Source organism: Primulina eburnea, chromosome 13 (assembly GCF_022965805.1).
Source record: "Primulina eburnea isolate SZY01 chromosome 13, ASM2296580v1, whole genome shotgun sequence".
Classification (NCBI taxonomy): domain Eukaryota; kingdom Viridiplantae; phylum Streptophyta; class Magnoliopsida; order Lamiales; family Gesneriaceae; genus Primulina; species Primulina eburnea.
In genome coordinates this window covers 34,263,140-34,288,908 of record NC_133113.1, presented here as the reverse complement: position 1 = coordinate 34,288,908, position 25,769 = coordinate 34,263,140, and the positions used below count along the sequence as shown (strand labels likewise).

Genomic DNA, 25,769 nt, shown 5'->3' with positions numbered 1-25,769 from the left:
ACAAACTTCAAATTTGATATATTATTTTTCCTGAAAGCAGATTTAGGATCACTATTATTCTTGTCACAAATAAGTTATTTGTTTACTATCTTGTTTTCTTTGATGGATTTACAGCTGTATCCCTAATTTTGAGTTTATCCTCCCTCTGCCAGTTGGGGTAGTTAAGCTCCAAAAGAAAGAAAATATTTCTCCCAAGTGCAATTTTTTTTTAATAATATAAGTTTCACTCTCGTGAAATGTTCAAAATCGTCCTTCGACATCACATCGCCACGCTATATTCTGTTCTTGGTTTGGCCCTTAAACTGTACAATTCTCCTTTGTTAAATTCATCATTACTTTTCAGTTTAACTTTGCAGATGTTGATAAATTTCTAAATTCTAAATGATAAATTTCTTCTAAAAGAAGATGGTTTGTTGGAGGAAAGCTAATCAGGTGATGCCACAAGCCCAACACCAATAGTTTTAGCGCAATAAAACTGTCGTAATGCTACAATTACGAAGAATTCAATACATGGAAGAGCAGATACACGAGTAAACTTCAAACACAAAATAAAATAAAATAAAATAAATAAAATAGGCCCACAAGATATACATAGAAACTTAAAACATATTCGAACACAAGCCTCCATGTAAAAACTTAGAAACAAGCATCCAATACACAGCAGCAGCATAAGGCAGCGCAACTGCAGAAAACACAGGAACATTTCGTTACCAAATCATGTATTAATTCCAACATTGAAAACGGGTGCAATGTCAAGACCTAGTGGATTCAAATCTTTCGTTCTAAACGTCACTTGTTTCTAACATTAGATAAATTGATACCAAAATAAAGTTTAATATAGAATATGTACTGCGGTGGATTAGGAGTCTTGTTATGAAGCTTTTGCCTTGCTCTACTTATTCGTGAAATTAACTATAGCTTTTACTAGAGGGACGAAGAACCGAGAACTTGATTTTTTCAAATGAAAAAAATTTAAATTTTATGCATCGTTTTTTTCTTAAAATATAAACTCTATTCTCTAAAATATGTTAAATGCCTCCCAATCAAAAAAATTAAATACACCATTACACACAAACATTTCGACATCAATTAACAATTATGAGTAAAACCAACATTTCAGGGGGAAGAAAGGATTGCGAGTTTTGAGGAAGAGAAGCCTGAGTCAGTCTTCGCAATAGTTCGCATCAGTTTGATGGATATTCAGATTTTATACAAAAGTTTTAGTTCAAGAAAATTATCTGAATCAACTATACTCAAATCACAAACTAATAAATTATTCTACAACTCAAATCACGTGTTATTAATATTATATATATGAAAACATGGAATCATTTCCTTCTTAACTGGTGGGCGAGATTTTTAATCAAGTAACTGAATCCACAAAATTCTTGATGGTAATAGTTTCTCATTATCATTAAACAAAGATTTAGAGAACTGACCATCCCTTCCAGAAGCCATCGCCTCTAGACTTGGTGGTGGCCGGTGGTGCCTGAATCTGCCCCTCACGGCCATCTTTCGTCGGGTAGCCAGCCGGTGGTGGTGGAGCCATGAACCCACCCTGAGCTTCCGCGGGGTACGCAGTTGCCGGTGGCGGATATGCAACTGAAAAATCAATGCGCTCTATAATGCCCTCAGAAGAAACAAGAACGTAAACCAGGCACTCGGTAGCAGAGAGAGGAAGTCAAATAATTTTACGATGAATATTGCAAGTTCAACTCTGATTTCCAAAATTATTTTCTAGAATTTGTTGACTATAGTTTTGAAATACACGAAAATCATAGAATTGATTAATCCAACGAAATCATTAAGTTTATAATCTATATTTTTGGATCCACTAATTGTGAACAGGGGATAGCAATCATATATTCAACTGTGCTCAAATCCGATCAATCAAACAAATAAACATTTACAACAGAATTATCATCTACAGTCAACTGATCGCCGATTATCCTCCACTTCTCCTAGATCCGCAGTATTGACCAGCAAACATAAGTACCAACGGTTGCGAAATCAAAAAACCAGCTGCATATATAAATTCACAGAGAAAAGTAGGAAACATACCTTGAGGCTCGTTGTGGCTGCTCATATTGATGGATTTTTTTTTAATAAGCAAAAGGAACGAGAATTAGCTCCGCACAGAGATCAATTACGAGGAAAAACGAAGAAATTATGGAGAAGATCTGCGTATGTATAGGTGTATATATAGATCATCGAGCATGGTGGAGTTGTTAAAGAGGTTGGTTACTTGCTGAGACAGGGAATCTGAATTGGGCGGCCGAAACCGCGTGAATGAAGAGGCGAGGGAAACTTCCATCTCATATCGAGACATTAAACCACTGGGAAAATGTGTACATAGCTCGTCTGGCTATCAATATCTCATATTTGAGAAGCAACCCGAATTAATATCGGTCAATCCTCGACTATAAAAAAAACGAGCATAATGTATATTATAATTACTTTTGAATTAAGTAATTTTTGTTGTCTAGTTTTGTAATCAATCTTCGATTCATAAAATAAGTGCGATTTACATTAATTATTTGTTATACCAAAAATTATAATAATTAAATAACATAAATATTCCAACAAATAGATTAATACGTACATTCAAACGGCATTTCCTTCATTGTTTAGAGTGTGGTTTCTTAATTTGTTTTATTTGGATTTACAAGGGAAACCTCACCCTACACAAATAGAGGGACATGTTTATTTTATGCATCTGTATGTGTGTTTGGTTGAGTAGATTAAATAAGGATAGATTAATAGTCAAATATTATCGTTAAAATTTTAAGATGTTTTAATAATCATTTTGACCCGGTTTAAGATCTAATTTTATTAATCAAATAGTTATCCATAAAATTGGATCTTAAACCGGATCAAAATGATTATTAAAACAACTTAAAATTTTAACGATAAATATTTGACTATTAATCTATCTTTGTTTAATCCACTCAACCAAACACACCCTATATAGGATAATAACGCCGGATTGGTCAATTTTATTACGCAATAGAATCGCTCGATGATTTTTAATTAATATATTAAAGTGATATTCCTTGCAAATGTGAATTTATTCTTCATGGTGTTTTCACCTTTTCCTTTTTACCTCTTTACTCTTGTTTAATGATATCTCATTACGACATTACCTGATATCGGGGTTAGCTCATTTCTATCTTTTTTTTTTGTTATTTTGATTTTTTATCGCAGAAACTTTATTATAAGTGTGAAACAGATATTTGTCGTATATGAATGTTTGTGTCTAATCTAAACACACAAAAAAAAAACTATAAAAATTGCCATTGAAACGTGTTGGTTCACTGAGTTTCGAATATGTGATGCAATTAATACATACTTTGAAAATATTCTCTGTGAACCTATGCATCATATTATGTTTCAAGGAAAGAACTACGATTTTTATCTCGATTATATTTTATTTATAAGTATAGTTTTTTGTTGGTCTAAAATAATGTCGTACATAAAAACTTCTCTGTTTTAAAATACTTAATCGTGTTTTTTTCCCTCATGTTCCTGCAATTCAGTCAACTTGATGAGCGAAAAATAGTAATATTTATGTCTCACACCACAATGAAACAACGGATTTTAGCGATGATTTTGTGTATAATAATTTTTATAAAATCGTACGTGATGGTGTTTATGGTAGAAATATTGACGATATTCTGAAACAAACTATTGCCAAACCGGTTGAAGGTAACTATGGTCGGTTTGGTAATGATTTGAATTAAAATTGTCGCGACGGTTTAATAAATTTTGCCGTCAAAATAAATAGTTTTTTTTATAAATAATTTAAAATAATTAATTTATAGTTTTTTATGAATAATTTAAAATAATTAATTTATATTTTAATAGAAATAATTCAAAAATATGCACATAATTCTATAAATAATATATAAGAAATAAATTAAATATAATATAATATTATTGGCAAAAACTTGTGTGAGACGGTCTCACGGGTCATATTCGTGAGACGGATCTCTTATTTGGGTCACCCATGAAAAAGTATTACTTTTTATGCTAAGAGTATTACTTTTTATTGTGAATATGGGTAGGGTTGACCCGTCTCACGGATTATGACCCGTGAGACGGTCTTACATAAGACTCACTCAATATTATATATATATATATATATATATATATATATATATATATATATATATATATATATATAGACAACACACAATATATATGTAAAATTGACCAAGCGTCGGCTAAAACTGAAAACCGGCCACCAGCTACGCAATAATAAGAAAAAACACATGTTAGAAAGTATAATCAAAATGCATGAAATTTGAAAAATAAAGTAAAAAACTCGTCCATATATATCAAAATTAGTGAAAATCGCTGAAAATGAGGGGAAAAAGGTTTTGATATACGAATTGCGATAGTTTTACAAATAAAATCGCTCTCAGCTATGGATTTTGAAAACTCGTCGCTAAATAACGACATTTCAAGAAATCCGTAGCAAAATTAAATCTAAAAATTTAAAATTTGAATTTGCGACGAAAATAAACAATTAAATCTTCTAGTTATATAAGAATATTATTTTCCCTCCCTATTAGAAAACAAATTTTTCATACCGTGACGGTTATTATAAAATCATCGTTAAGTTTCAGAAAATCACGATAATTTTCGGTAAATTAGAATTAACGACAAATTTAAGAAAAACATCGCAAAATTTGGCGATTGTTTCTCAAATTCTGGCACACATTGCTCTGTTATTTTTGTTTTTTTTAAATGATGTCTTATCCTAATGACACAATCATCTGCTCGCTATTGAAGATGCCACATGTTCAAGCTACGGGGAAAACAATAACTCTTTCCCTAGATTCTAATAACAAACAACATAATTTACACCGACGATCAATCTATTTTTTTTTAAAAAAATAAATGAATAAAACATCCAAATTCTGCCAAGAAACAAAACGTGTCGTGAAACAAAACATGTTGGAAAAATGCTCTGAACAGAAAATATGTTACTTGTATAAAAGGAAGAATCATATGTCTCACTTGGACTCCAATCCGAATATGATTGGAGAATTTCATATCAATCAGGATGACTTAGGGTCTAGGCAGGGGGATTTTATTAGGGTGGGCTCCACGTATAAGCACTTTACTGAGTTGTTTACCGTCTTGATTTTTTTTTAAAAAAAAATTATTTAGACAGTTAGTCTAATTTAATATATATAATTAAAAAATAAAAAATTGTTCGATATAATTTTTAAATCAATTTATAACATATAAAATAATGAAGATATCATTGATTTGTAGTTTGAATTCAATATAGAATAATTATTGGAGAAATATGAAGATAACAAAAAAAAATTACATATTTATGTAAAAAATAAAATACTTCGTAGACGGCTGCCTCTCTACTATTTTTTATTACAAACAACTGATAAATTTTAGTTTTAATTTTTAAAAAAATCATTCCTAAGAATTTGATGTATCAACATATATATTATACCTAATATATCATAACATAATATTTTAACTAAGTACACAAAACATAAGTAGTATATACTATATAGTATATTATTCAATAAAGTTATTATTATTTTGATACGATATTGGTGGAAAAACCTATTTCTACATAAACCCACACAAGTGGGACTCTAACCCCAAAAAACTTCTTATTTAACTCAAATATGATTTAATGTACATATTTTTTAAATTTATTTAGCATATTTGTGTAAATTTTACTATTGTTTTGAGAAAATTAGTAACAATTATATGATATATACTGCTTACCGATAGTCGAGCCAAACTATTTTTAAAAATGTAAAATCAAATTGTGTCAAATGTTAATTTTTAAATTATGTAACATTTTCTGTTATATATATCAAATCCAACTATATTATATTAGAGTAGGTTTCTTGTGAGACGGTCTCACGAATCTTTATCTGTGAGATGGGTCAACCCTACCGATATTTAGAATAAAAAGTAATATTTTTAGTATAAAAAATAATACTTTTTCATTGATAATCCAAATAAGAGATCCGTCTCAAAAAATATGATCCGTGAGATCGTCAATTAAAAATTTGTCATTATATTCTATTATATTATACACACATTGGGCCCTTGAGGTATAGGGGTAAAATCCCACCTTTCAAGATTTATTTTTTATTAAATTTATGAGTTCATTATATTTATATATAACAAAAAAGAATTACGTGTCGCAACAAATATGGCCATACACATTAAATTTCCCAGTAGTTTTAATTAATAAATTGGTTGATTTAAAATGACGGATCAAATAAATTGATGGATAGATGGAAGCCCACGCAATTTTTTTTTTTGCCGTACGTGACATTCAATGTCCAATAATTTTCTGAATAATTTAAAATATTAGGTGTTGACCATTATGGATTATTAACTCCTTTTCAGATCAGGGTGACGTCAAATTTATTTTACTTTTTATTTATTTTTATAAAAAAGACACTAAATAATGTATTTTAAGAAATTTAAAATCCATTCGATAATTTTAATTGTAGAAGGCTGACAATGAAGCTTACTAAAGTTTCGTTTTTTTTTTTTCACTTTATTTGTCTTCTTTAGAGGCCATATTTACAAAATATATGAATTCAAATTGTCATTTGTATATAAAATACTCTTTATCTGTTTAATAGTAAGTCTCTTGTGAGACTATCTCACGAATTTTATTTGTGAGACGATCACTTTACCGATATTCACAATAAAAAGTAATACTTTTAACATAAAAATTAATACTTTTTCATGGATAAACTAAATAAGAGATTCGTCTCACAAAATACGACCATAAGATCATATTTTACATTTGTTTAATCAATTGTTTAGTTCAATTTTTGTAAAATAAAAATATTATTTTAATTTTATATATATATGTAATAATAATAATAATTTATAATATTCATTTTCGTGGAAACGAGCATCAAATTCATGATAATATAAATATTAATATTCGCACATACAAAGCAACATATTCCCCCTCTCACTGCTACAGGCGACCACTCACCATGTTAGCTACTTCTAAACCCTAGATTATTCCAGAATCCCAGTTGCGGATTGGAAGGAAAGGAGGAGGGATTTGGTTGCAATGTTCGGTTTTAGCTTTTCTTGTTGATTTATTGATTATGGAGAGAACTGGTGAAAAAGATTCTACTGACTTCTACGACCCTTCAAGCAGCTCCATTTCTGGTTTGTGCTAAAGCTTCCCAGCTTGTTTTTTCCTTATCTACAACGATCCTCTTTTTCTCTTTATCCATATCCATGTGATTTGTTTTTTAAAAGAAGTGCCCTTTTAGGACTATTTAATTTGTATGCATATGTTTGGTTTTGGTTTGAAGATAATTGGTTTTAAGCTTGCTGGATTTACTCCGCCAGTTTGCTGATTATGGATTTGTTTTTAATTGGTGCAGATAGCGCGCTGTTTGATGCGTCTCAGTATGCCTTTTTTGGAAACGATGTAGTCGGTGATGTGGAAATAGGGGGTTTGGAAGATGAAGAAGTTGGTGTTCCAGTGATTGGAGGTGGATTTGGTGGTCATGTGGAGTTGCACGAGTATCATCTTTTTGATAAAGACGAGGTGAATGAAAATAGATGCATATTATTTGTATGGACTTAAGGATTTTAGCCATTCATAGATTTGGATTTCATTCTTGGTGTTCGGTTCATGTGAAGAATTCCGTGTTCAGAAACTCTAAATATGTATGCAATCATCTATATTCTATACTATGTGCGTCTTGATTTTGCACATGCTACACTAAGTCGATAGCTTGCGACTGATCACTTCATGTTTCTATCATCACACATACTGCAGATGCAGAATTTATTATTTAACTGACTATCCCAGGCTTTCTCCTTGCTGCTAGAATTATAGGCAGTGTAAGCCATTCATTTGATCCTTGGTATTGATTGATCTCACGTACATTTCACAATCTATACAATAATGACCTTGCGTTCTCGACTCTTAATACACTTTTCATCATCCTGATGTGTTGCATTTTTGTGCATGGATGCTATATTTTGCGCTAATATTTGTGATAGTGTTTGTTGTGGCAGTTGTTTGCGCTGAGTGATTGTTTACTGATTGAACTTTATTTACATTTCCCAGGGATCAGGATTTGGATCATTAACTGATATGGATGATTTGGCTACTACATTTGCCAAGGTTAGTTGCCTTATAACCAAAATTTGTCAAGCCAAATAAGAAACTGAAATTGCAGGAGAAGTGTATGTGTGTATTGGATCTTCTCTCTCTGTTTTGTTTTGTGCATGCACGTAAATTTGTAACTTTGTATCTTTTTCGAATGTTGAGAACCATGAGTGTGACTAAAGAAATGAAAATAACCATAGAACAGGATGATTGAGAAACTCGTGTCTGGTTGAATTTGACTAGACAGTAAATGCATCAGGCATTGTCAAAGTCAAAGAGGTATACTTTTGGGTAAGCAAAATCGAAAGAAAACCATGGATTATCGAAATCACTCTACTGATAAAAATTGTCATTGAAAAGTACCTTTAGTGAAACTGAAAATTGAAGAAACTTCCTTTTTAATTGTTTTGTCTATGCATATTATTGCTTGTTCTGTTTTTTCATTTGCCTCAGTTATATTTTCACAGCTGAACAAAGTTGTTTCTGGACCAAGACACCCTGGAGTTATTGGTGATCGGGGATCTGGATCTGGATCATTTTCAAGGGAGAGTTAGTTCTTGTCTATTTCTTTACTGTAGATTACTTGACATTTTCTTTACTGTAGATTACTTGCCATTTTTATTTCAACTTATTTGCTGTATTTTAAGTATTCTATGGTCAATTGTTCATACCCATATCTTGTTAGGAGTTGAAAATTCTTATTTGTCCTAAATATCGGGCCAGATTCTTACCACAACATCACATGCTGGAGTGAAATTTGGAAATTACAGTGGTGTTTAGTTGGCCTCAAGCTCGATCCAACACAAAAAATTAGAAAGAGATTTTTTGAGTTTTTGAAATCGTGTCTTGATTTGATACATTACGAGAGTATGAAATTGATTAACATTTTTTGAACATAATATTTTAGTTTGAACGGTATTTTGTTCATATAACCTTCTGCAAAAACAAGTGCTTTTGTGAACATCCTGTTATTATAATTGTTTATAGCTATGACCTGTGCTGCACATCGATTCCACTTTTGTTTCAAATCATGTAAATATATGGAGGGTAAATATTACTTTGAAGCTGTCATGTTTGGTAGATTTCAAGTTCAACAGTATTTGGAGCAGTTACCCATCAAATTCCAATATGGATCCTTATCCTTCTAAAAATATATAATTTTTACAGCTTTAGTTTTGAACACCCTGGAAATATTTTTTCCATAATGGTGGTGGCAGAATGGGTTTGAGATAATAGGTGGGGTGAGGAACCTTGGAGAACTATGATTGTTGGGATGAATGTTTTGACTTCTCAAATTTTGCCAAAAAAATATGATAGTGACATGGATAACCCTTAATTATATTGTAAAGCATTGGCGAAGTTTTCTTTTGTTATATATGTGATGCAAGTAACTATCTGCTGTTACAAATTGAAGTAGTATAGTTCTGGAAATACTAAAATAAATTTTCTATTAATCTAATTTTGTCCATTATTGCATAACTTAATCCAGCAAGGATGAAGTGAGTTGGATCACATTATTGATCTAATAGGAAATGATTGAAGCCCAGTTGTTTAAACTAATCCTAAACACCTATCTCCCGAGTGCAGTTGCTCACTAGTTTTGCAAATACGTAGGCAGATCATCCTAATCTGAAGCTTGGAGATAGAAGAAGGGTGTTTGAGCAAAAGTGGGTTTTCCTAAATGTTTTTAGATGTCTGTTTGGAAAATTTATCTGGCGTCTAACTTTAAGGTTTTCCCGCTCCGTGGTCTTCTGTCCTAAATATTGTTTATTTATATTATTTTTCAGTTTATTCTCATTTTATATCCTTTAATCACTATCTAGCCACGTTGTTAATGGTAGCACCATATAATTTTTTTTGTGAGAGTGTTTGTGTTTGTGTGTGTTTGAGGTTTAGAAAATATAAACTTAGAACTTTCAAATTAAGAAATTTTCAGATTGATTTCTTGAAATTGTCCTTATATTATTATTCTTGTACCCTTTAGTGCTCGCTTATTAATGCCATTATACTTCAGGTTCATCAGCTACGGAATGGGCACGAGAGACTGATTTTCCTGATTGGCTTGACAGTCATATGTCTGACTCGGAATGTTATGAGGAGAATAAGAGATGGTCCTCGCATCCTCGTCTCTCTTCAATATATCATCTGGAACCAAAACCATTATACAGAGCATCGTCCTACCCTGAGCAGCAGCCTCAGCAGCTGCAACACTATAATAGCGAGCCTATTTTAGTACCTGAGTCATCTTTCACTTCCTTCCCTCCACCAGTATCTCAACAAGCTCTGTCAAGTAGTTCCCATCACCTGAATTTGTCATCTTTATCTGGTGGAAACCGTTCTCTCTCTCTTGGGGGTATGCCAAGAGGGTTCCATAATAATATTTCAAACATGTCCCTCCTAGCCTCACCAAATATATCATGTAATGCACATCTGCAAAACCACTGGAGTAGCCATGCTGGTCTTCTTCATGGGGATAATTTGATCCTCTTAAATAATGTTTTACAGCTTCAGTATCAAAATGGACTATTACCATCTCAGATGATGTCTCCACAGCAGCAGAGATTACGGTTTTCATTTCAACCATCATTGGCCCAATTTTCAGCTACGCAATCTCGATTATTTAACACCTTTCCTTCACCATCACCCTTTAGTAAATCTGATTTTATTGATAAGAGGGAGTTAAAATCTAAGCTAGCACAAAAAGGTAGGCACACAGTGCGATTCTCTGATCAAGGATATGATGCTAGTAGTCAAAAAAGTGACAGTAACATTCCACATTTCAGATCAAAGCACATGGCTGCCGAAGAAATAGAGAGCATTCTTAAATTGCAGCTTGCTGCAACCCATGGTAATGATCTGTACGTGGATGATTATTACCACCAAGCTAGTATTGCTAAGAAATCTTCTGAAACAAGGTCGAAATACCGATTCTGCCCATCTCACCCGAAGGAGCAATCTTCCCGGTCTCGTAACAATTCCGAGTCACAACCACATCTCCATGTGGATGTTCTTGGACGGGTATGCTTTTCTTCAGTTCGCCGGCCTCGTCCGCTTCTTGAAGTTGACCCTCCTCCCGTTGCTTGTGGTGATGTAAGTGCGGATCAGAAATTATCTGAAAAGCCTTTGGAACAGGAAACAATGCTTGCAGCAAGGGTGACAATCGAGGATGGCCTATGTCTTCTTTTGGATGTGGATGATATTGACAGGATCTTACAGTTTTCTCAACCCCATGATGGTGGAAATCAGCTCAGGCGAAAGCGCCACACTCTGCTAGAAGGCTTAGCAGCCTCTCTTCAGCTGGTTGACCCACTTGGAAGAGGTGGCAATTCTGTTGGGTTGTCTCCCAAGGACGATACCGTGTTTCTTCGTTTGGTTTCTCTATCCAAAGGCCGAAAACTTATCTCCAGGTTTCTTCTACTTCTTTTACCAGGAAGTGAGCTTGCTCGAATAGTTTGCATGGCCGTTTTCCGCCATTTAAGATTTCTGTTTGGGAAATTTCCCTCTGATTCGGAAGCTGTTATTACCGTCAACAAACTTGCTGAGACAGTCTCTACTTGTGTTAATGGTATGGATCTTAATTCAATCAGTGCTTGTCTTGCTGCCGTTGTTTGTTCCTTGGAACAGCCACCTCTTCGTCCAGTAGGCAGCCCTGCTGGTGATGGTGCTTCAGTCATCTTGAAGTGTGTTCTTGAAAGAGCGACTCAGTTGTTAAGAGATCCTCATTCGACCAGCAACTTCAGTATACCGAATCCTACCCTATGGCAGGCTTCATTTGATGCCTTCTTCGGTCTACTGACAAAGTACTGTGTGAATAAATATGACGGCATCGTGCAATCATTAATCTCTCAAAATCCTCCACACACGCTGGTAATTGATTCAGAAGCTGCAAATGCTATAAACAAGGAGATGCCTGTTGAACTTTTACGTGCTAGTCTCCCACACACTGACGAGAATCAGAAGAAACTGTTACTGAATTTTGCTCAGCGATCCATGCCTGTTACTGGATTTAGCACTCATGGCGGAAGTAGCAGCCAAATAAATCCCGAATCAGTCAAAGGTTAGCAGTGCCTTTGGCAAAGTTGCAAGTGGAACTGTGTATAGTAGATGCTGATATGAAGGTAAGATCCTTTTATGTGCTTTTATTATTGTCAAAGCATGATGCATTCTTTAGCTATGCCTTTATTGCCTAAATTTCTACTTTTAGCTATGTTTTAGTGTCAATTTCCTCGTTGCACCCCAACTTTTCTGTGTCTGGGTCAGGATTATGTTCTGCTAATTTTAATGAACATAATACCTTGCATAATAATTGTGTATTATGTAAAATCTGTCGACAAATTAGGTGACAATACCCTTTTGAATGTGATGACGAAGGGCTTCGTTTTATTGCTCTTTTGTGAACTTGGGGATAGAACCTTGAATATTAGAAGGATAAATCTATGTACATCTTTTAGGAGGGAACGAACGAGAAAATTTTGTTTTAAGCTTAACATGTTACTACGTGGCACTGTTCTAAAACTCGGACTAGGTGGCATAGGGATTTTAAGTTTTTTTTTTTTAAAATGTGGTCTTTTAATTTTAATTAAACGTACAATAAAAAATGAGAGCTAATTTTTATAGCACTAAAATCAAAGTCCAACAAGAAATACGATTAGTTAGATTACTTTAATACATCAACTTTACTGGGAGCTAGAGTGAGAACTTCATAACGAAGATTTTGTATCCGGAAAAAAAAACGATCGAAATGATGATATTGAGTTAATTTAAAATAATAAATTTCATTTTACAAAGTGGATGGTCAATTTTGTTAATTTATCAAAAAATTCTTAATTATCTCATTCTTAAGAATCATACCAAACATAATATTATATTATTATTATATATTATATTTCTACTTCAATCATTCTTTTTATCATTTATCTTTTAATTATTTCATAATTTTATCCTCCAATCAAACGAAGCGCAACCTAAGTAGTTGCCGATAAGATAGGACAAAGATTTAAATGGGTTTGAATAACTTCAAATATTTTTATAAGAAGGATATTGTTAAGAAACGAAGGGAAAATAATGAATTTTGTAAATTTGTATTTGTAATATGTTTTTTTTTAATATTATCAAATTTCATTTTTTGTTATTCATATTTATATTTGATTAAAGTATCATCAATTTTTTGACACGAATGTGGTGTAAATGTCAAAGTGACGTTGCGCCCACATGTATATTGTCATATTAACAATTATGGCTATTATAAATGAATAAAATTACAAATATCAAATCAAAACTGTGAAAAGATAAATATAGGACCAAATAGTATTCTTGATGTGCTATGCTTTGTAGTCTAACGACATTCCATTATCCCATTAAATGTCGTTGTCCTTTTTTAACTATTGGATATTCGATAGTTCGGTTCGTGCTAGCGACTCTTAGATAATTTTTATTTAGCAAAATTAATTACTTTCCATATAAATTACGAATTAAAAATCTTCTTAAATTAATGAGATTAAATAGATAATGTAATTCGATATTATAAAATAATTATTACAAGTTTTACAAAAATATTTTTATCGATCATAGTACATGCTAAATAATATTTTAGAAAATATATAATTTATTATTCCTTTACACACGAGTCCGTCAATACTTGGTAGTTAATAGTTATATAATTACCGTATAATGTCATCACATAAATTACTGCATAAAGTATATGTTTCCAAAATCTTCCACTCAAGTTATAAATTATTAGCCAACCAAAAATATTTTAAAAACTCAGTTAAAATGAAGTGTACTATGATAATCGTTAAATTAACTATATATTCTCTGATAAATTTGAAATAAAAAAATATTCAACATAATATTGTTAAAAAAAATTGGCTTCTCAGTCATAACACGAGTACGTATTCAAAAAAATTGCGGTAAAAATACTAAATCTTTCAACTTTTTTAAAAGATAAAAAACCAGATACGTTTTTTTAATTTTTATGATATGAAATATATATTTTCGATATTTCACGATATTTGGTTTGGAAATTTTCTCATTTCAAGAGACCTTGACTAAATAATTTGTTGGAGGAATTAAATTTAAAATTCATCTAATATTTAAAATTTTAATATTAGATGAGTCACAAATTATATATAAAAAATATCGTTGTATATATATATATATATATATATTTATATTGGGAGATAGGGTACGTACCTAAACCCGTGACGTATTTGCCAGCATGATCTATAAGTAAAACCCCGTTCACTTGGACTACCGCAGAAACTCTTCGTTGCCCCCAACTTTTCTCTTTCCTCGGCCATAAATTATCTTATATGCGAACTTGGCACAATATCTCCGCATTATTAAGCAGAATTTTCTTCTGATTCTTCAATGTTTTTGTGATCGTAAATTGATTTGGGCTACCTAATTTAAACTTGAGTCTTTTTTCTCTTTCTTTTTTTTGCGTTGATCGAGCGAGGAGGAGTTTGGAAGACGCATGAGTGGGTTGGTCAAACTGGGTATCTTTTCGATTTCCAACCAGTTCGTTATTCCTTACTCCAAAACGAACACTTTCTTGTTGTTCATATTGCTGTTGAGATTATCGAAGCTGCTGTTGAGACAGAGATTAAGATTGAACGATTTTTCCATTGATCTTGATTTTGATTGTGTTTGCTGCAAACTTTTCGACGAAGTTTTTGTTGTTTAATTGGAAATATGGATTCACAGAGCAACAAGAGTAATCGCCATTTGCAAGCAGGTGTGTTTTTGCATCTTTTTTTTTCTAAAAAAATATTTTCCTTCTGTACCTGGTTTGTGTTTTTATTCTATACTTTTTCGTATTTGATTTTTTTGTTTTAATTTTTGCTCTAAACTTTGGGTAAAAGGGATAAATGGCGAACCTGAACAATCCGATAAATCGAATATTAACTGACAAACGGTTGGTTCGTTCACTGTGTTTCATCACAGGCCTGTGGCTATGGATCAATTAAATAATTTTTTTGGGTAAAAGATTGTTTTTTTAAAACGATAAAGTGGAAAATATTGCATCCTACACGTTGGTTTTACATCGAGTCAAGGAAAATTGGAATAATGATTTAGCTATATGTAAAATTATCGGCCGAATCTTTGTACGATGTTGACTTGGACAACTGGTTTCTCTGCATCTTCATTTGACTCGCTTGTTGAACCTTCACCTTTGTCCGGGTTTGCCCAGAATTATTTAATATGATCCTACTTTTTTAAATTTTTTTAATGCGAGGATAGATATAGGCATATAGCTTCAACATGATAATATCTTCAGTTGACCTTTATCATTTTCTTCGAGATAAAATTATTATTTTTCTTTGTAGAAACCCGAAATTTTTATTATTGTGGTTTGGTATAATCGAGTTGTATTGTTTTCGTAATCCTATTGATAGTACCCAAGATAGGTTGATTTCACCTGTGGATGCTATGTCTGTATTTTATATGTGACGCGATAAGTGTTTAGATGCGAAAGTTTCGCTATTTATCATCTAAAATGATGTTTGTTCCTCTCTTTCTCCCATAACAGGTGGGAGTTTCACTTTTTTTGCATGTTTCAAAGAATATGCAACTAATCCTTATAATATTACTTCTTGGCACTTACCAGGAATTTTCATATTCAAGCAGATTGATTCAAAAAATATTTCATGTCACAATCACAATGCTCTATCATTGTGCATGGGTATTATATATTAAGCTGTGTAGATGGTAGTGGGAGGTGAGGTCTAAGTGAGCTAGTGGGTGGGTTTTAACTCAGTGGCGAAGTGGGGTTAAACACTGGTAGATCGTAGTGGAATGGATGATGACAGCATTTACACATTGGGTGTCGTGATTATTTTTTAAGGGTGTAAAGGGGGTGGGGACCAGAAAGTTCGGTTAGGTCCAGTGAAGTGAAAAAAGTCATCAGGAAATTGGACAAGTTTGAGGTCTGAATAATTTCCCCTAAACTCCCTGAGTGATACATAATATTGCCCACCTTCAGGTTACTTCTTTATTTTAAGAAACTAGTTTATCTGAAGCTACCAGCCAAGCTTGGTGGTAAACTCCCGTTGTCTTGCTTTAATATTTAGGCATGCTGAATTCAATTGAGGATTTGAGGCAAAATGGTCTGTGGCTGCCCAGATTACATTTATAATATATGTAACAACATATTTGATAGGAGTTGAATCTACTGTTCAATTATTGTCTGACGAGTTTTTGGTTGGGTGTTCTTAATAGTTTCCAAGAATCAAACAATTAATGAAAATGGGAGAATACTTTTCATGTGATAAATAATCCGTTCTTATTTATCGAACACTTTGCTACCCATGCAACCTCGATAAGTGGGAGGAGATAAATCCTCTAAGATATTTCAGAGGTTATATCAGAGTCCATTTTTTTATTCGTTTAACTATTTGCTATTCAGGAAGTAGGCATGCAGCCTCTCCATCTGTCATTGTCATTGGCGCTGGATTTTCTGGCATTGCAGCTGCACGAGCTCTTCATGATGCATCTTTTCAGGTAGAAACTTGGTATATATATTAGTATTAGCTGCATGATTATTGATAGTGGTTTTAAAAGTATGAGTTTTCCAGGTAATTGTGCTGGAATCTCGGGATAGAATTGGCGGTAGAGTTCGAACTGACTATTCTCTTGGTTTCCCAGTTGATTTAGGCGCATCTTGGTAATTCAGTTCTGTATACGTGGAGTCTCTGCTAGAGTATTACCTTCTAATCTCCACCTGAACATCCTTGTTTCAGGTTGCATGGTGTTTGTAATGAGAACCCATTGGCCCCTCTTATAGGAAGACTGGGACTACCCCTTTATCGCACCAGCGAGGATAACTCAGTTTTGTATGACCATGATTTGGAAAGGTTATTCTTTGGCCTCTCAACTTGTGATATGATCATCTTCAAGATGATGAACAAGTTCCATTAATTTTCTGCCAATTCGTATAGTTTGTACGTGTAGTGGTTTTCTGAACTTCAAAAGAAATAAGATATACATCATAACTAAGGCGACTCATTGATAAATTTTACTAATAGTCTTTTGAGAATTTTTTCATTTATTCCGTCATAGTTTTCATGTAATTATCTTTCCTAATTTGTTTGCCAACATACATTTGAAAATTCGTTCTTGCATCACCGCACAGTTATGTTTGGTGGCTAATATATGATTTCTGTTTTCAGTTATGCCTTGTTTGATATGGAAGGGAAAAAAGTTTCTCAAGAACTAGTATCAAAGGTTGGCAAAACATTTGAGAGCATACTGAATGAGGCATGTTTTACTAACCATTTTCTCTGGTTGCTTGCTGCATCATCTCTGTTTTATAACAGTTTTTTTGCTGACCATTTGCAGACGGATGTAATAAGACAGGATCATAGTGAGGACATGTCTATGCAACGTGCCATCTCCATTGTTTTGGAGCGGAGACCAGATTTAAGGTTTTACCGTTTATGATGTATAAACATAATTGTTGTTTTATTTATGCCTTTATAATGCATTACAAAGCTCAACCAAAAAAAATGCATTCAGACTGGAGGGGCTTGCTCAAAAGGTGCTGCAGTGGTACATATGCAGAATGGAAGGGTGGTTTGCTGCAGATGCTGATACCATATCACTCAAAAATTGGGATCAGGTCATTTCATCATGATTGTTTTTTCCTTTTTTTCTCTTTTCTTTCTATCATTGTCAAGATCATTTCAAATAATATGATACTAATTCTTGTGAATGTCTTCTTACATGACGGCATGACCATTCTTTCACAAAAACATTTGAGACTCACCAAATCTAGAATGTATGGCTCCCTAAATCTAGCAAGGAGCCGACTTGAGCCAGTAGAGATGTTTCCTAAAATCCCTTGGAAATTAAGAGAATGAGCCTGAACATTGCTTGTTGGCCTGGGTGGTTAATACCTTTTGTAACTTTTGGGTTTTACAGGAACAGTTGCTACCCGGTGGACATGGGCTTATGGTGCGGGGATATCTTCCTGTTATCAATACACTTGCCAAAGGCCTCGACATCCGTTTAAGCCTCCGGTAGGGTATATCCCATTTACTTCTAAGCTGGGGATATCTTCTCTACCCCATTTACTTCTAAGCTGGGGATATCTTCTCTACCCCATTTACTTCTAAGCTTGGCCTTTTGGTTTTTGTTTTATTCAAGAGTGACAGAGATTTTTAGGCATCATAATGGAGTGAAAGTAACTGTTGAAGATGGGAGTACCTTTGTAGCGGATGCTGCAGTTGTCACTGTTCCTCTTGGTGTCCTTAAATCAAATTGCATCAAGTTTGAGCCGAGATTGCCCGCATGGAAGGAAGAGGCTATCAATGGCCTTGGAGTTGGGCTCGAGAATAAAATAGTCATGCACTTTGAAACCGTCTTTTGGCCAAATGTTGAGTTCCTGGGGGTTGTTGCAGATACATCATATGGATGCAGTTATTTTCTTAATCTGCACAAGGCCACAGAGCATTCTGTCCTTGCTTACATGCCTGCAGGACAACTGGCACGGGACCTTGAGAAAATGTCTGATGAGGCTGCTGCTAATTTTGCTTTTATGCAACTCAAAAGAATCCTTCCAAATGCTTCTCCACCGGTATTATTGTATTTCTATTTCTGTATTCAGGCTTTCATTTTATCTTTTCTATCTTAACTTCCTGTGCGTGTGAATAATTGAAAAAGGGGCACGAGTTTATTAAGGGAGAAAACTAGCATCTAACAGAATTTTAGGAACTGCTCCAACAATTTCTACCTAGCTCTACCTCTAAAAGACAGACAATTGTTTGAACTGTGCCTTACACATAGTTAAATGCTATAATTTTGCCTTACACATAGTTAAATGCTATAATTTAAATTTTTCTTCCCGGCTACTGCAAAATTTTGTCATTCTCGTCGTAGAAGAGCATGTTGTGTTTCTTTATTTAAATGTATCTGTCTAGTAATTATTTAACAGAATTCACAAAGCTGCACTACTTTATTTATTTCTGTGAAACCAGAGGGTCTTATCACACTTAATTCTCTCTATGAATCATGCAGATACAGTATCTCGTTTCTCGTTGGGGCTCAGACGAGAACTCATTGGGCTCCTACAGCTATGATATAGTAGGTACACCCCATGATCTGTTTGAGAAGCTAAGAACCCCGGTCGATAACCTATTTTTCGCTGGAGAAGCTACGAGTATGGATTACACAGGGGCTGTCCACGGTGCGTACTACACTGGATTAATGGCAGCTGAGAATTGCAGAATGCGTGTCCTGGAACGGTACGGGGAGTTGGATCTTTTCCAGCCAGTCATGTGTGAGGAGGTTCCGGTTTCCGTACCGCTGTTGATTTCTCGTATGTAAACTCAAGAGAGTGGAGTAAGTTATCAAAAATTTCTGACATCGGAGAGTTTGCTAGCGCATTAGACATGTCTGATTGCTTTGTGAGATTGTGGAAATACAAAAGTTTCCAGAACGAATGATCAAAGCATTGGTTCTTGTCTTTGTGTTTGATGTCTTCGTTGATGTGAGAAAATGAAGCTTCGAGTGGAGGTTTTTCGATGTAAAATAGTGGAGCTACTATTATGTTTTACAATAACTAAATTGTTGTTATTTGTGTTTGAGGTTCTCTTTGATGTTAGAAACGCGTATTGCATCATAAAAAAATAAAGTTGTAGAATTTACATCATTCACAGCTACATGTGGGTGGATGGATAAATTTTAAAATTCTTGTGTTATGAGAACTACCATGAACAATATTTGTAAATATAAAATCTATTAACTGAAGGTAATGGTAGAGTTTACGATTTGAGCTATAGATAATGAATGCCCTGTCCTCCAAACATCAAGTGTAGGTCGACGAAGCTTAAATCCCCACATTTTTGACAAAGACATACTTCTAAGCGTTTGAGAGGAATGACCTTACCCGAAGCTCAGGATAATGACAACTTTCAAGCAACTCTGTTAATGACACAAATCCAACACCAAAAATCTGTTCGTGACTCTGATCTTATATTTGGACTAGAAATCCCTTTCATCTGATGAATACATATAGCGCGAAACAGTGTTCACAGGATGACAACAATTTCACAAACAAAAGATTGCTTTCTTTTGTGATTTCACCTTGTTCACTGTACAAATAATGGTGTCCTTGATAATATATGTGCAGTCACCTTCCCAAGGTGTGAGATTGTCTCATTAAAGAGTTCCAAGCAAGCAAAGCAGCACCTACAGCGGGCTCAACCTATTTTTCCACGGAAGAACACAATAAAGAACAGCGATCAACATCTGAAAAAGATCATATGTACAAATTGGGATTTTTCTAATCTCTGATATTTCAATGAATTTGAAAAACATTGACTTTGATTCATGAGACGCGGGCCGCCAAGAAGAAGGGGGTGTTACGGAGAACAAGAGAACCCTAAGTATTGAATGATAATATTCCCATCAAAGATTTCACTACGAGGCAGCGAGAAATTTGAATGACTTGATCTTCTTGTCAAGATATGACATAACATAAAAATTGATTTCTCAACACTTCTTATCTTTATTAGCACAAAGATTAAGTTATTGCATGAATGACTATACCAATCTTCAGAAGAGTTATCTGGAATTTTTTGATTACGATCATTTTGCTATGAAGAGTTGTAGTTTCTAGTCCACTTGGTTACCTAATTTCGTAAGGCAACTGTCCGATTAAAATAAAATGGAAGTTTCTTATGGTTTCTATAACGTCAGGCATGGCGTTAAATCCTGTTCTTCATATCCTGCTAAGATAAAAAAAATTCTGCTACCTGCGCAATAAGATTACTTAATCCATGGATCCACAATCTTGTGGTTGTTAATTTCAATGAGGCTCTCAAGTATGAATTAAACTCGGAATTTCATATGGAATCTATAAGAGCTTTGTACGAAAATATGGAGATGAAATAAAAAGATTTTACATGATGAGATGTCAGAAAATCTAATGTAAGTGGCGTGAAGAATGGAAGCAAGACATAGTCACCTTTGGACGAATAGGAAGAGCCCCAGGGAAGTCCTTGGAGATGCAATTAATAACTTCGCTACCAATGTCCCACCTCTTATTGGCTTCGAGAACACCTCCAACCATTACGAGAGGAAAATTATCCATTTGATCTGAACAAAAATTTAGTAGGATTAACAGTGAATGGAATTTGTGGTTAGGCTTAACTTTATACAGCCAGCACAGCAAATGATAGATAATCAAGATAACCAATCGTCATTGAGTGCAAAACCAATCTATCCTATTCATAGATGATTTCACGTAGGGGAAAATTTGAGTCCAATTAGAACCATAAGTAGCATGCAGACATTCTGATAGAAAATGTAGCAGCTCAAAGATTTCTTGGATTTCAAACATAAAATTTTGGTGACATTGTCACTTTCTAACCAGTGGAAATTTGAAGTGACAGAGTCCTAGAGGTTAAAAGTTGATTGGAAATGCAAGAGAGGCAAAGTAGAGATCACATGACATCATAATTTTTAAGCTCTGGGCCCAGGGCATGGCATGCCACACCTTCACCACATAGCTGCAATCTCTCAATGACAGCTTTCACACTTGAAGCCAACTCTTTAACAGCATCATGTAAAATCTTGTTGGCCACTGAATCGCCAGCATCTGCACAAGAAACCACAACTGGAACAAGAGCAGCTATCCTTGCCCAAGATGGATCTACATAGGTCCACCTAAAATCAAATTTAAGTGATTCTTATTTCCCAGCATTGTCATTCAAATGCTTCGTCTTACTTCACGTCACATTGCACAAGAATTTATTTTATTTTTTGAAACTATACGTGCAGGTTCTAGCTTTACCTAGAGCCAACTGACATGCACTGCCATATAACTGACTGGATCAAGAGGTATACCACACAAAGCCCAAAAATTGTCTTGAATAAAAACATCAAATCTATAGCAGTCAGCCCATACAAATAGACACATTTCCTTTGAAAAAATAAATAGCATCTATTTGATAGTGTCACATGAATGTAATAAACTTTGATGACAGGGATGATACAGGTATGAATATTAGTATACTCTGTAAGATCAAATTCATCAGCAAAGTGCCTGACAATCAGCTACAATCATCATATTCAAATGGAACTAACACTAGCACAATGAAATTTTTTCAGTGCTGATCTATGCATCAGTAACACACCCGATTAGCTCATCCGGAGAAGAAAGACTGAGCTCATGCAAGATACAGTCCGTCAGTGTTGTTTCTGGGCCTCGACCATCGTGAGCCCTTATAACAGCTGTCAATGCCTGTGCAGCTATACCATACCCACTGCAATTCAACATAAGCAGAAAAACAAAATTTTGACCGGAAAAACTTTAAAAAGTAGTTGTGAAAAATAAGTAGACTAGTTGGAAAGATGCACTGGGAAAATAAAATATAATTTTCTTCAGGGAGTTCAGTACAAATGTTAACATCTTGACTATTCCTCAGTAAAATGTAACTGCCCTAGGTCATATAAGCTCATGAATGGCATCTTTCAGTTTACGAATGATTTCCTCAGTATTAGGTGGAGGAAGTTGTAGTAATTGAATTGTTACCAAGTGATATTTAATGATGAAGCCTGAAGGCACAATTGGATGGTAGAGATAACCACTCTATCAGTAAGACAGATAAAAGTAAAATACTCACATATGATAGACTGACTTCAAAAAAATCTTTCTGACAATGATGATAAAACATCTGAAGAGTCGCAATGAGCGAGGTGTTTTAAAACTGTTATATACAAGATTCAGGATATTTTGATAGCATCATCTTAACCATTAATACCTCTGAGACTTCATTAACCCTACAGTTATCTTTTGAAGAAAAGAAAAAAATGAAACTATATTTAATTAGATATCCACCCAAAAACATGTAAAACCAGAGCAAGAATGACATTTTTGCTTTCGAATGCAAAATTTAGAATGATGACAGCACCATTCTTCCAATAATATAAAGAGGCATAAGTTTTGGCATGTGTACATGTATATAGAGGTTAATGCATCTCCACAAAGATAGTATGCATGTACAAGTACTATAAAACCTCTACCTTCCCCAGTCACCTAAAATTGGTCCAGCACCAGCAGCCCGAGCTTCTCTCCCATCTTCTGTAAATCCATAGGCAATGGTACCTGTACCAGCTATGAGAACACATCCGTGAAGCTTTCCCATAGTCCCACAAGCCAGAGCTGCCACAGCATCATTCTGAACAAATAATCTGACATGGCTGGGAAATATTTCTCTGAGAAAACAACGAAAAATGAGAACTGAAAGAGTCAGAAAAGGTAGTGGTTAATAATGACATGGAATTAATTAAGGGTTAAAAAGGTGTGTCAGTTAATTTAGATTTGATAAGATCAAGTTAATCAAATTTGAAATACTCAAAGATCAATCATCTCACAAATATTCCTGGAATCGAAATGTAAAATTCATAGTATTTAAGTTGTGCCAACTGCCAACAAATCCCTATACTAAGATGAGGCAGAGAAACCAGATGGTGTCAATCATGTCATGTTGCAAAACTATCCTCATCTTATGATGAAATTCAGACATTCATATAGTGGAGACCAGAACACTTAGGAGATGGAGGTGGGCAAGGCCTTCTAAGAATGCTGAATTAAAGTTATTCTACACTGAATAATAATGTATGCAAATGTATAAGAATGGCAAGGCAAAACAAATTCTTCGTCAAGTAAACCTGAGCCAACTGAGTATTCGATGCTGATCTGTTGGATGATTAACACCAGATACCGAAAGACAAACAGCCTGAACAACAGAACGTGTTGAAGCTGACTTTGAGAGAGCTTCTGCCATAACATACTCCAAAGTGTCTCTAGCAGCAGTTTCTGTTATAAAAGGACAAGAATCAAAACATCATTCAAATTCACTGTCATAAGATGAGGTTGACGAACCAGTCATAGTATCTTTTCTTCGGGTGATATTTCACAGTGAATTAACGCATTCAATTCGGGTGATATTTCACAGTTACAATATCAAGTCACTAACTCCAGGACCTCAATGCAAATTGTAACATATCAATTCATTTTTCCACACTTCAGCACTCAACATCTATTTGAAAAGAAAATAACTAGTCTACAGCTACAAGAATTTTATTGTTTGGCAAATCCTCATATAGTCATCTTCTCCTAACCAAAATTATAAGAAAAATCTTGACCAACGCTCAAAAACCACACCAACCCACTTAAAAAAATACATTGTATTTATCTATATCCCAGCTGCTTTTGCTAGGATTTAATCCACACAACCAAGATATTTTTTTTATTACCCAACGATATTATTCCACCAAGGCACCATGCAAAATAAAAAAAAAAAAATTTGAGCACAGATTTTTCCAACCACAACACAGCAAACAAAAACCAAACGAAGAAAACTAATGAAGTACAGAATACGTAAATATGCATACGTGAAGATATACAAATATACCTCCAACACTGTTGTGATTGGAGCAGCCAGCCACTGCCCGAGCAAGGATGGGCAGAGAGTCGGGCAGCGGCGGCACAAATGGTAACACAGACATGCATACACACACAGTAGAAGTGGTCCCACCATCAATACCCAGGATCACTTTCAGGCCATCGACGCCACCATTCAAGCACACATCACCACCACCGTTCAGCCCATTATTGCCGTGTGCGGCGACCACCAATTCATGCTCGAAATCCCAGATTTCCCTGTTCCTATACCGCTTCATTTGGTCGTAAAAATGAACTCAAAACTGGCAAGAACTTGCAACTGTTAACAGAGTGAAGTGGATTGTTTGGAGGAGGATGATTGGTGGGATTAAATTATTGGGCTTGAGAAATATAGTATTTGGCCGGCAATAACGGGACAAACGCTTGAGGTTTAACCGTATGAAGTGGACGACAGTGGAATTGAATTGAAAATTGAGATTTTTGATTTGTGAACTGCATGTTGATTCAACGAAATTTCCAGCCATCGGCTTGTTGAATCAATGAATGAAATTATTGTGCGGTCGGTCACTACGTCACATACTCCAAGGCACCGTTGAGAAGATAGAAATAAACTAGTTGAAATGATTATAATTAAACTGAGTTCATATTGTAATTATAAAAATTAATAAAAAATAAAATAATAATTTTTTTGATGACCTAAATAAGAGATCTGTTTCACAAATATGAGACCGTCTCACACAAGTTTTTGCCAAAAATATATCATAAAAAAATTCCCTCAATTATAGAGATTATTAATAAATAGTAATAGATATAATCTAACCGTAATAATGTGAAAGATACACATAAAGAAGGGAAATTTAGCTAATAATCTTGGTCAAACTTTATTTTTTTTATATGATTCTCTAAATGTATTTGAGTATTTTCAAATATACATGTAAGGATCACTTTTTTAAAATAATTGACCAAAATTATTTTTCTCACTACAATTAAAAATCATGTGTAACTTTGGTTTATCCTATATCTCGAGTCAAACATGAAGTGAAACACTAACACGGAAACAATAAGAGAGTGTTTGGTTTAGTGGATTAAATAAGGATAGATTAATAGTCAAATATTTATCGTTAAAATTTTAAGATGTTTTAATAATCATTTTGACCCGGTTTAAGATCCAATTTTATTAATCAAATAGTTATCCATAAAATTGGATCTTAA

General features: G+C 34.1%; 4 protein-coding genes across 10 annotated transcripts; 2 read left to right on the top strand and 2 right to left on the bottom strand.

Moving 5' to 3' along the window:
• Window positions 1–436: 436 nt before the first annotated feature.
• LOC140808879 (protein CYSTEINE-RICH TRANSMEMBRANE MODULE 9-like) lies at window positions 437–2,344 on the bottom strand. Its single transcript, XM_073166203.1, has 3 exons — window positions 2,062–2,344; window positions 1,440–1,602; window positions 437–682 (listed from the first exon to the last, which is right to left on the bottom strand). The coding sequence occupies exons 1-3, from the start codon at window positions 2,084–2,086 to the stop codon at window positions 637–639; spliced, it is 234 nt and encodes a 77-aa protein (XP_073022304.1). The 5' UTR covers window positions 2,087–2,344; the 3' UTR covers window positions 437–636.
• Window positions 2,345–6,952: 4,608 nt separating this feature from the next.
• LOC140808782 (protein PAT1 homolog 1-like) lies at window positions 6,953–12,529 on the top strand. The gene is made up of 5 exons (XM_073166039.1): window positions 6,953–7,188; window positions 7,410–7,576; window positions 8,105–8,161; window positions 8,614–8,695; window positions 10,161–12,529. The coding sequence occupies exons 1-5, from the start codon at window positions 7,125–7,127 to the stop codon at window positions 12,206–12,208; spliced, it is 2,418 nt and encodes an 805-aa protein (XP_073022140.1). The 5' UTR covers window positions 6,953–7,124; the 3' UTR covers window positions 12,209–12,529.
• Window positions 12,530–14,347: 1,818 nt separating this feature from the next.
• On the top strand, window positions 14,348–19,678 carry LOC140808784 (polyamine oxidase 2-like). Of its 4 annotated transcripts, none has more exons than XM_073166042.1 (10): window positions 14,348–14,882; window positions 16,554–16,648; window positions 16,723–16,811; window positions 16,888–17,001; window positions 17,317–17,571; window positions 17,663–17,765; window positions 18,068–18,165; window positions 18,293–18,722; window positions 19,163–19,486; window positions 19,527–19,678. In XM_073166042.1, the coding sequence occupies exons 1-9, from the start codon at window positions 14,840–14,842 to the stop codon at window positions 19,469–19,471; spliced, it is 1,536 nt and encodes a 511-aa protein (XP_073022143.1). In that variant the 5' UTR covers window positions 14,348–14,839; the 3' UTR covers window positions 19,472–19,486; window positions 19,527–19,678. The 4 variants fall into 4 exon arrangements, with proteins under 4 accessions (XP_073022143.1, XP_073022142.1, XP_073022145.1 ...); XM_073166044.1 differs by having other exon boundaries at window positions 14,352–14,882; window positions 17,317–17,371; window positions 17,486–17,571; window positions 19,163–19,678; XM_073166043.1 differs by having other exon boundaries at window positions 14,353–14,882; window positions 17,317–17,404; window positions 17,486–17,571; window positions 19,163–19,678.
• Window positions 19,679–19,911: 233 nt separating this feature from the next.
• LOC140808785 (uncharacterized) lies at window positions 19,912–25,126 on the bottom strand. 4 transcript variants are annotated; one of them, XR_012113012.1, is made up of 8 exons: window positions 24,568–25,125; window positions 23,822–23,969; window positions 23,174–23,365; window positions 22,285–22,413; window positions 21,645–21,814; window positions 21,114–21,244; window positions 20,191–20,351; window positions 19,912–20,099 (listed from the first exon to the last, which is right to left on the bottom strand). XR_012113012.1 is itself a non-coding variant. In XM_073166046.1 (7 exons), the coding sequence occupies exons 1-7, from the start codon at window positions 24,833–24,835 to the stop codon at window positions 20,336–20,338; spliced, it is 1,098 nt and encodes a 365-aa protein (XP_073022147.1). In that variant the 5' UTR covers window positions 24,836–25,126; the 3' UTR covers window positions 19,912–20,335. The 4 variants fall into 4 exon arrangements, 2 of the variants coding, with proteins under 2 accessions (XP_073022147.1, XP_073022146.1); XR_012113013.1 differs by having other exon boundaries at window positions 19,912–20,351; window positions 21,596–21,814; window positions 24,568–25,126; XM_073166046.1 differs by having other exon boundaries at window positions 19,912–20,395; window positions 24,568–25,126.
• Between the last annotated feature and the right edge of the window lie 643 nt (window positions 25,127–25,769).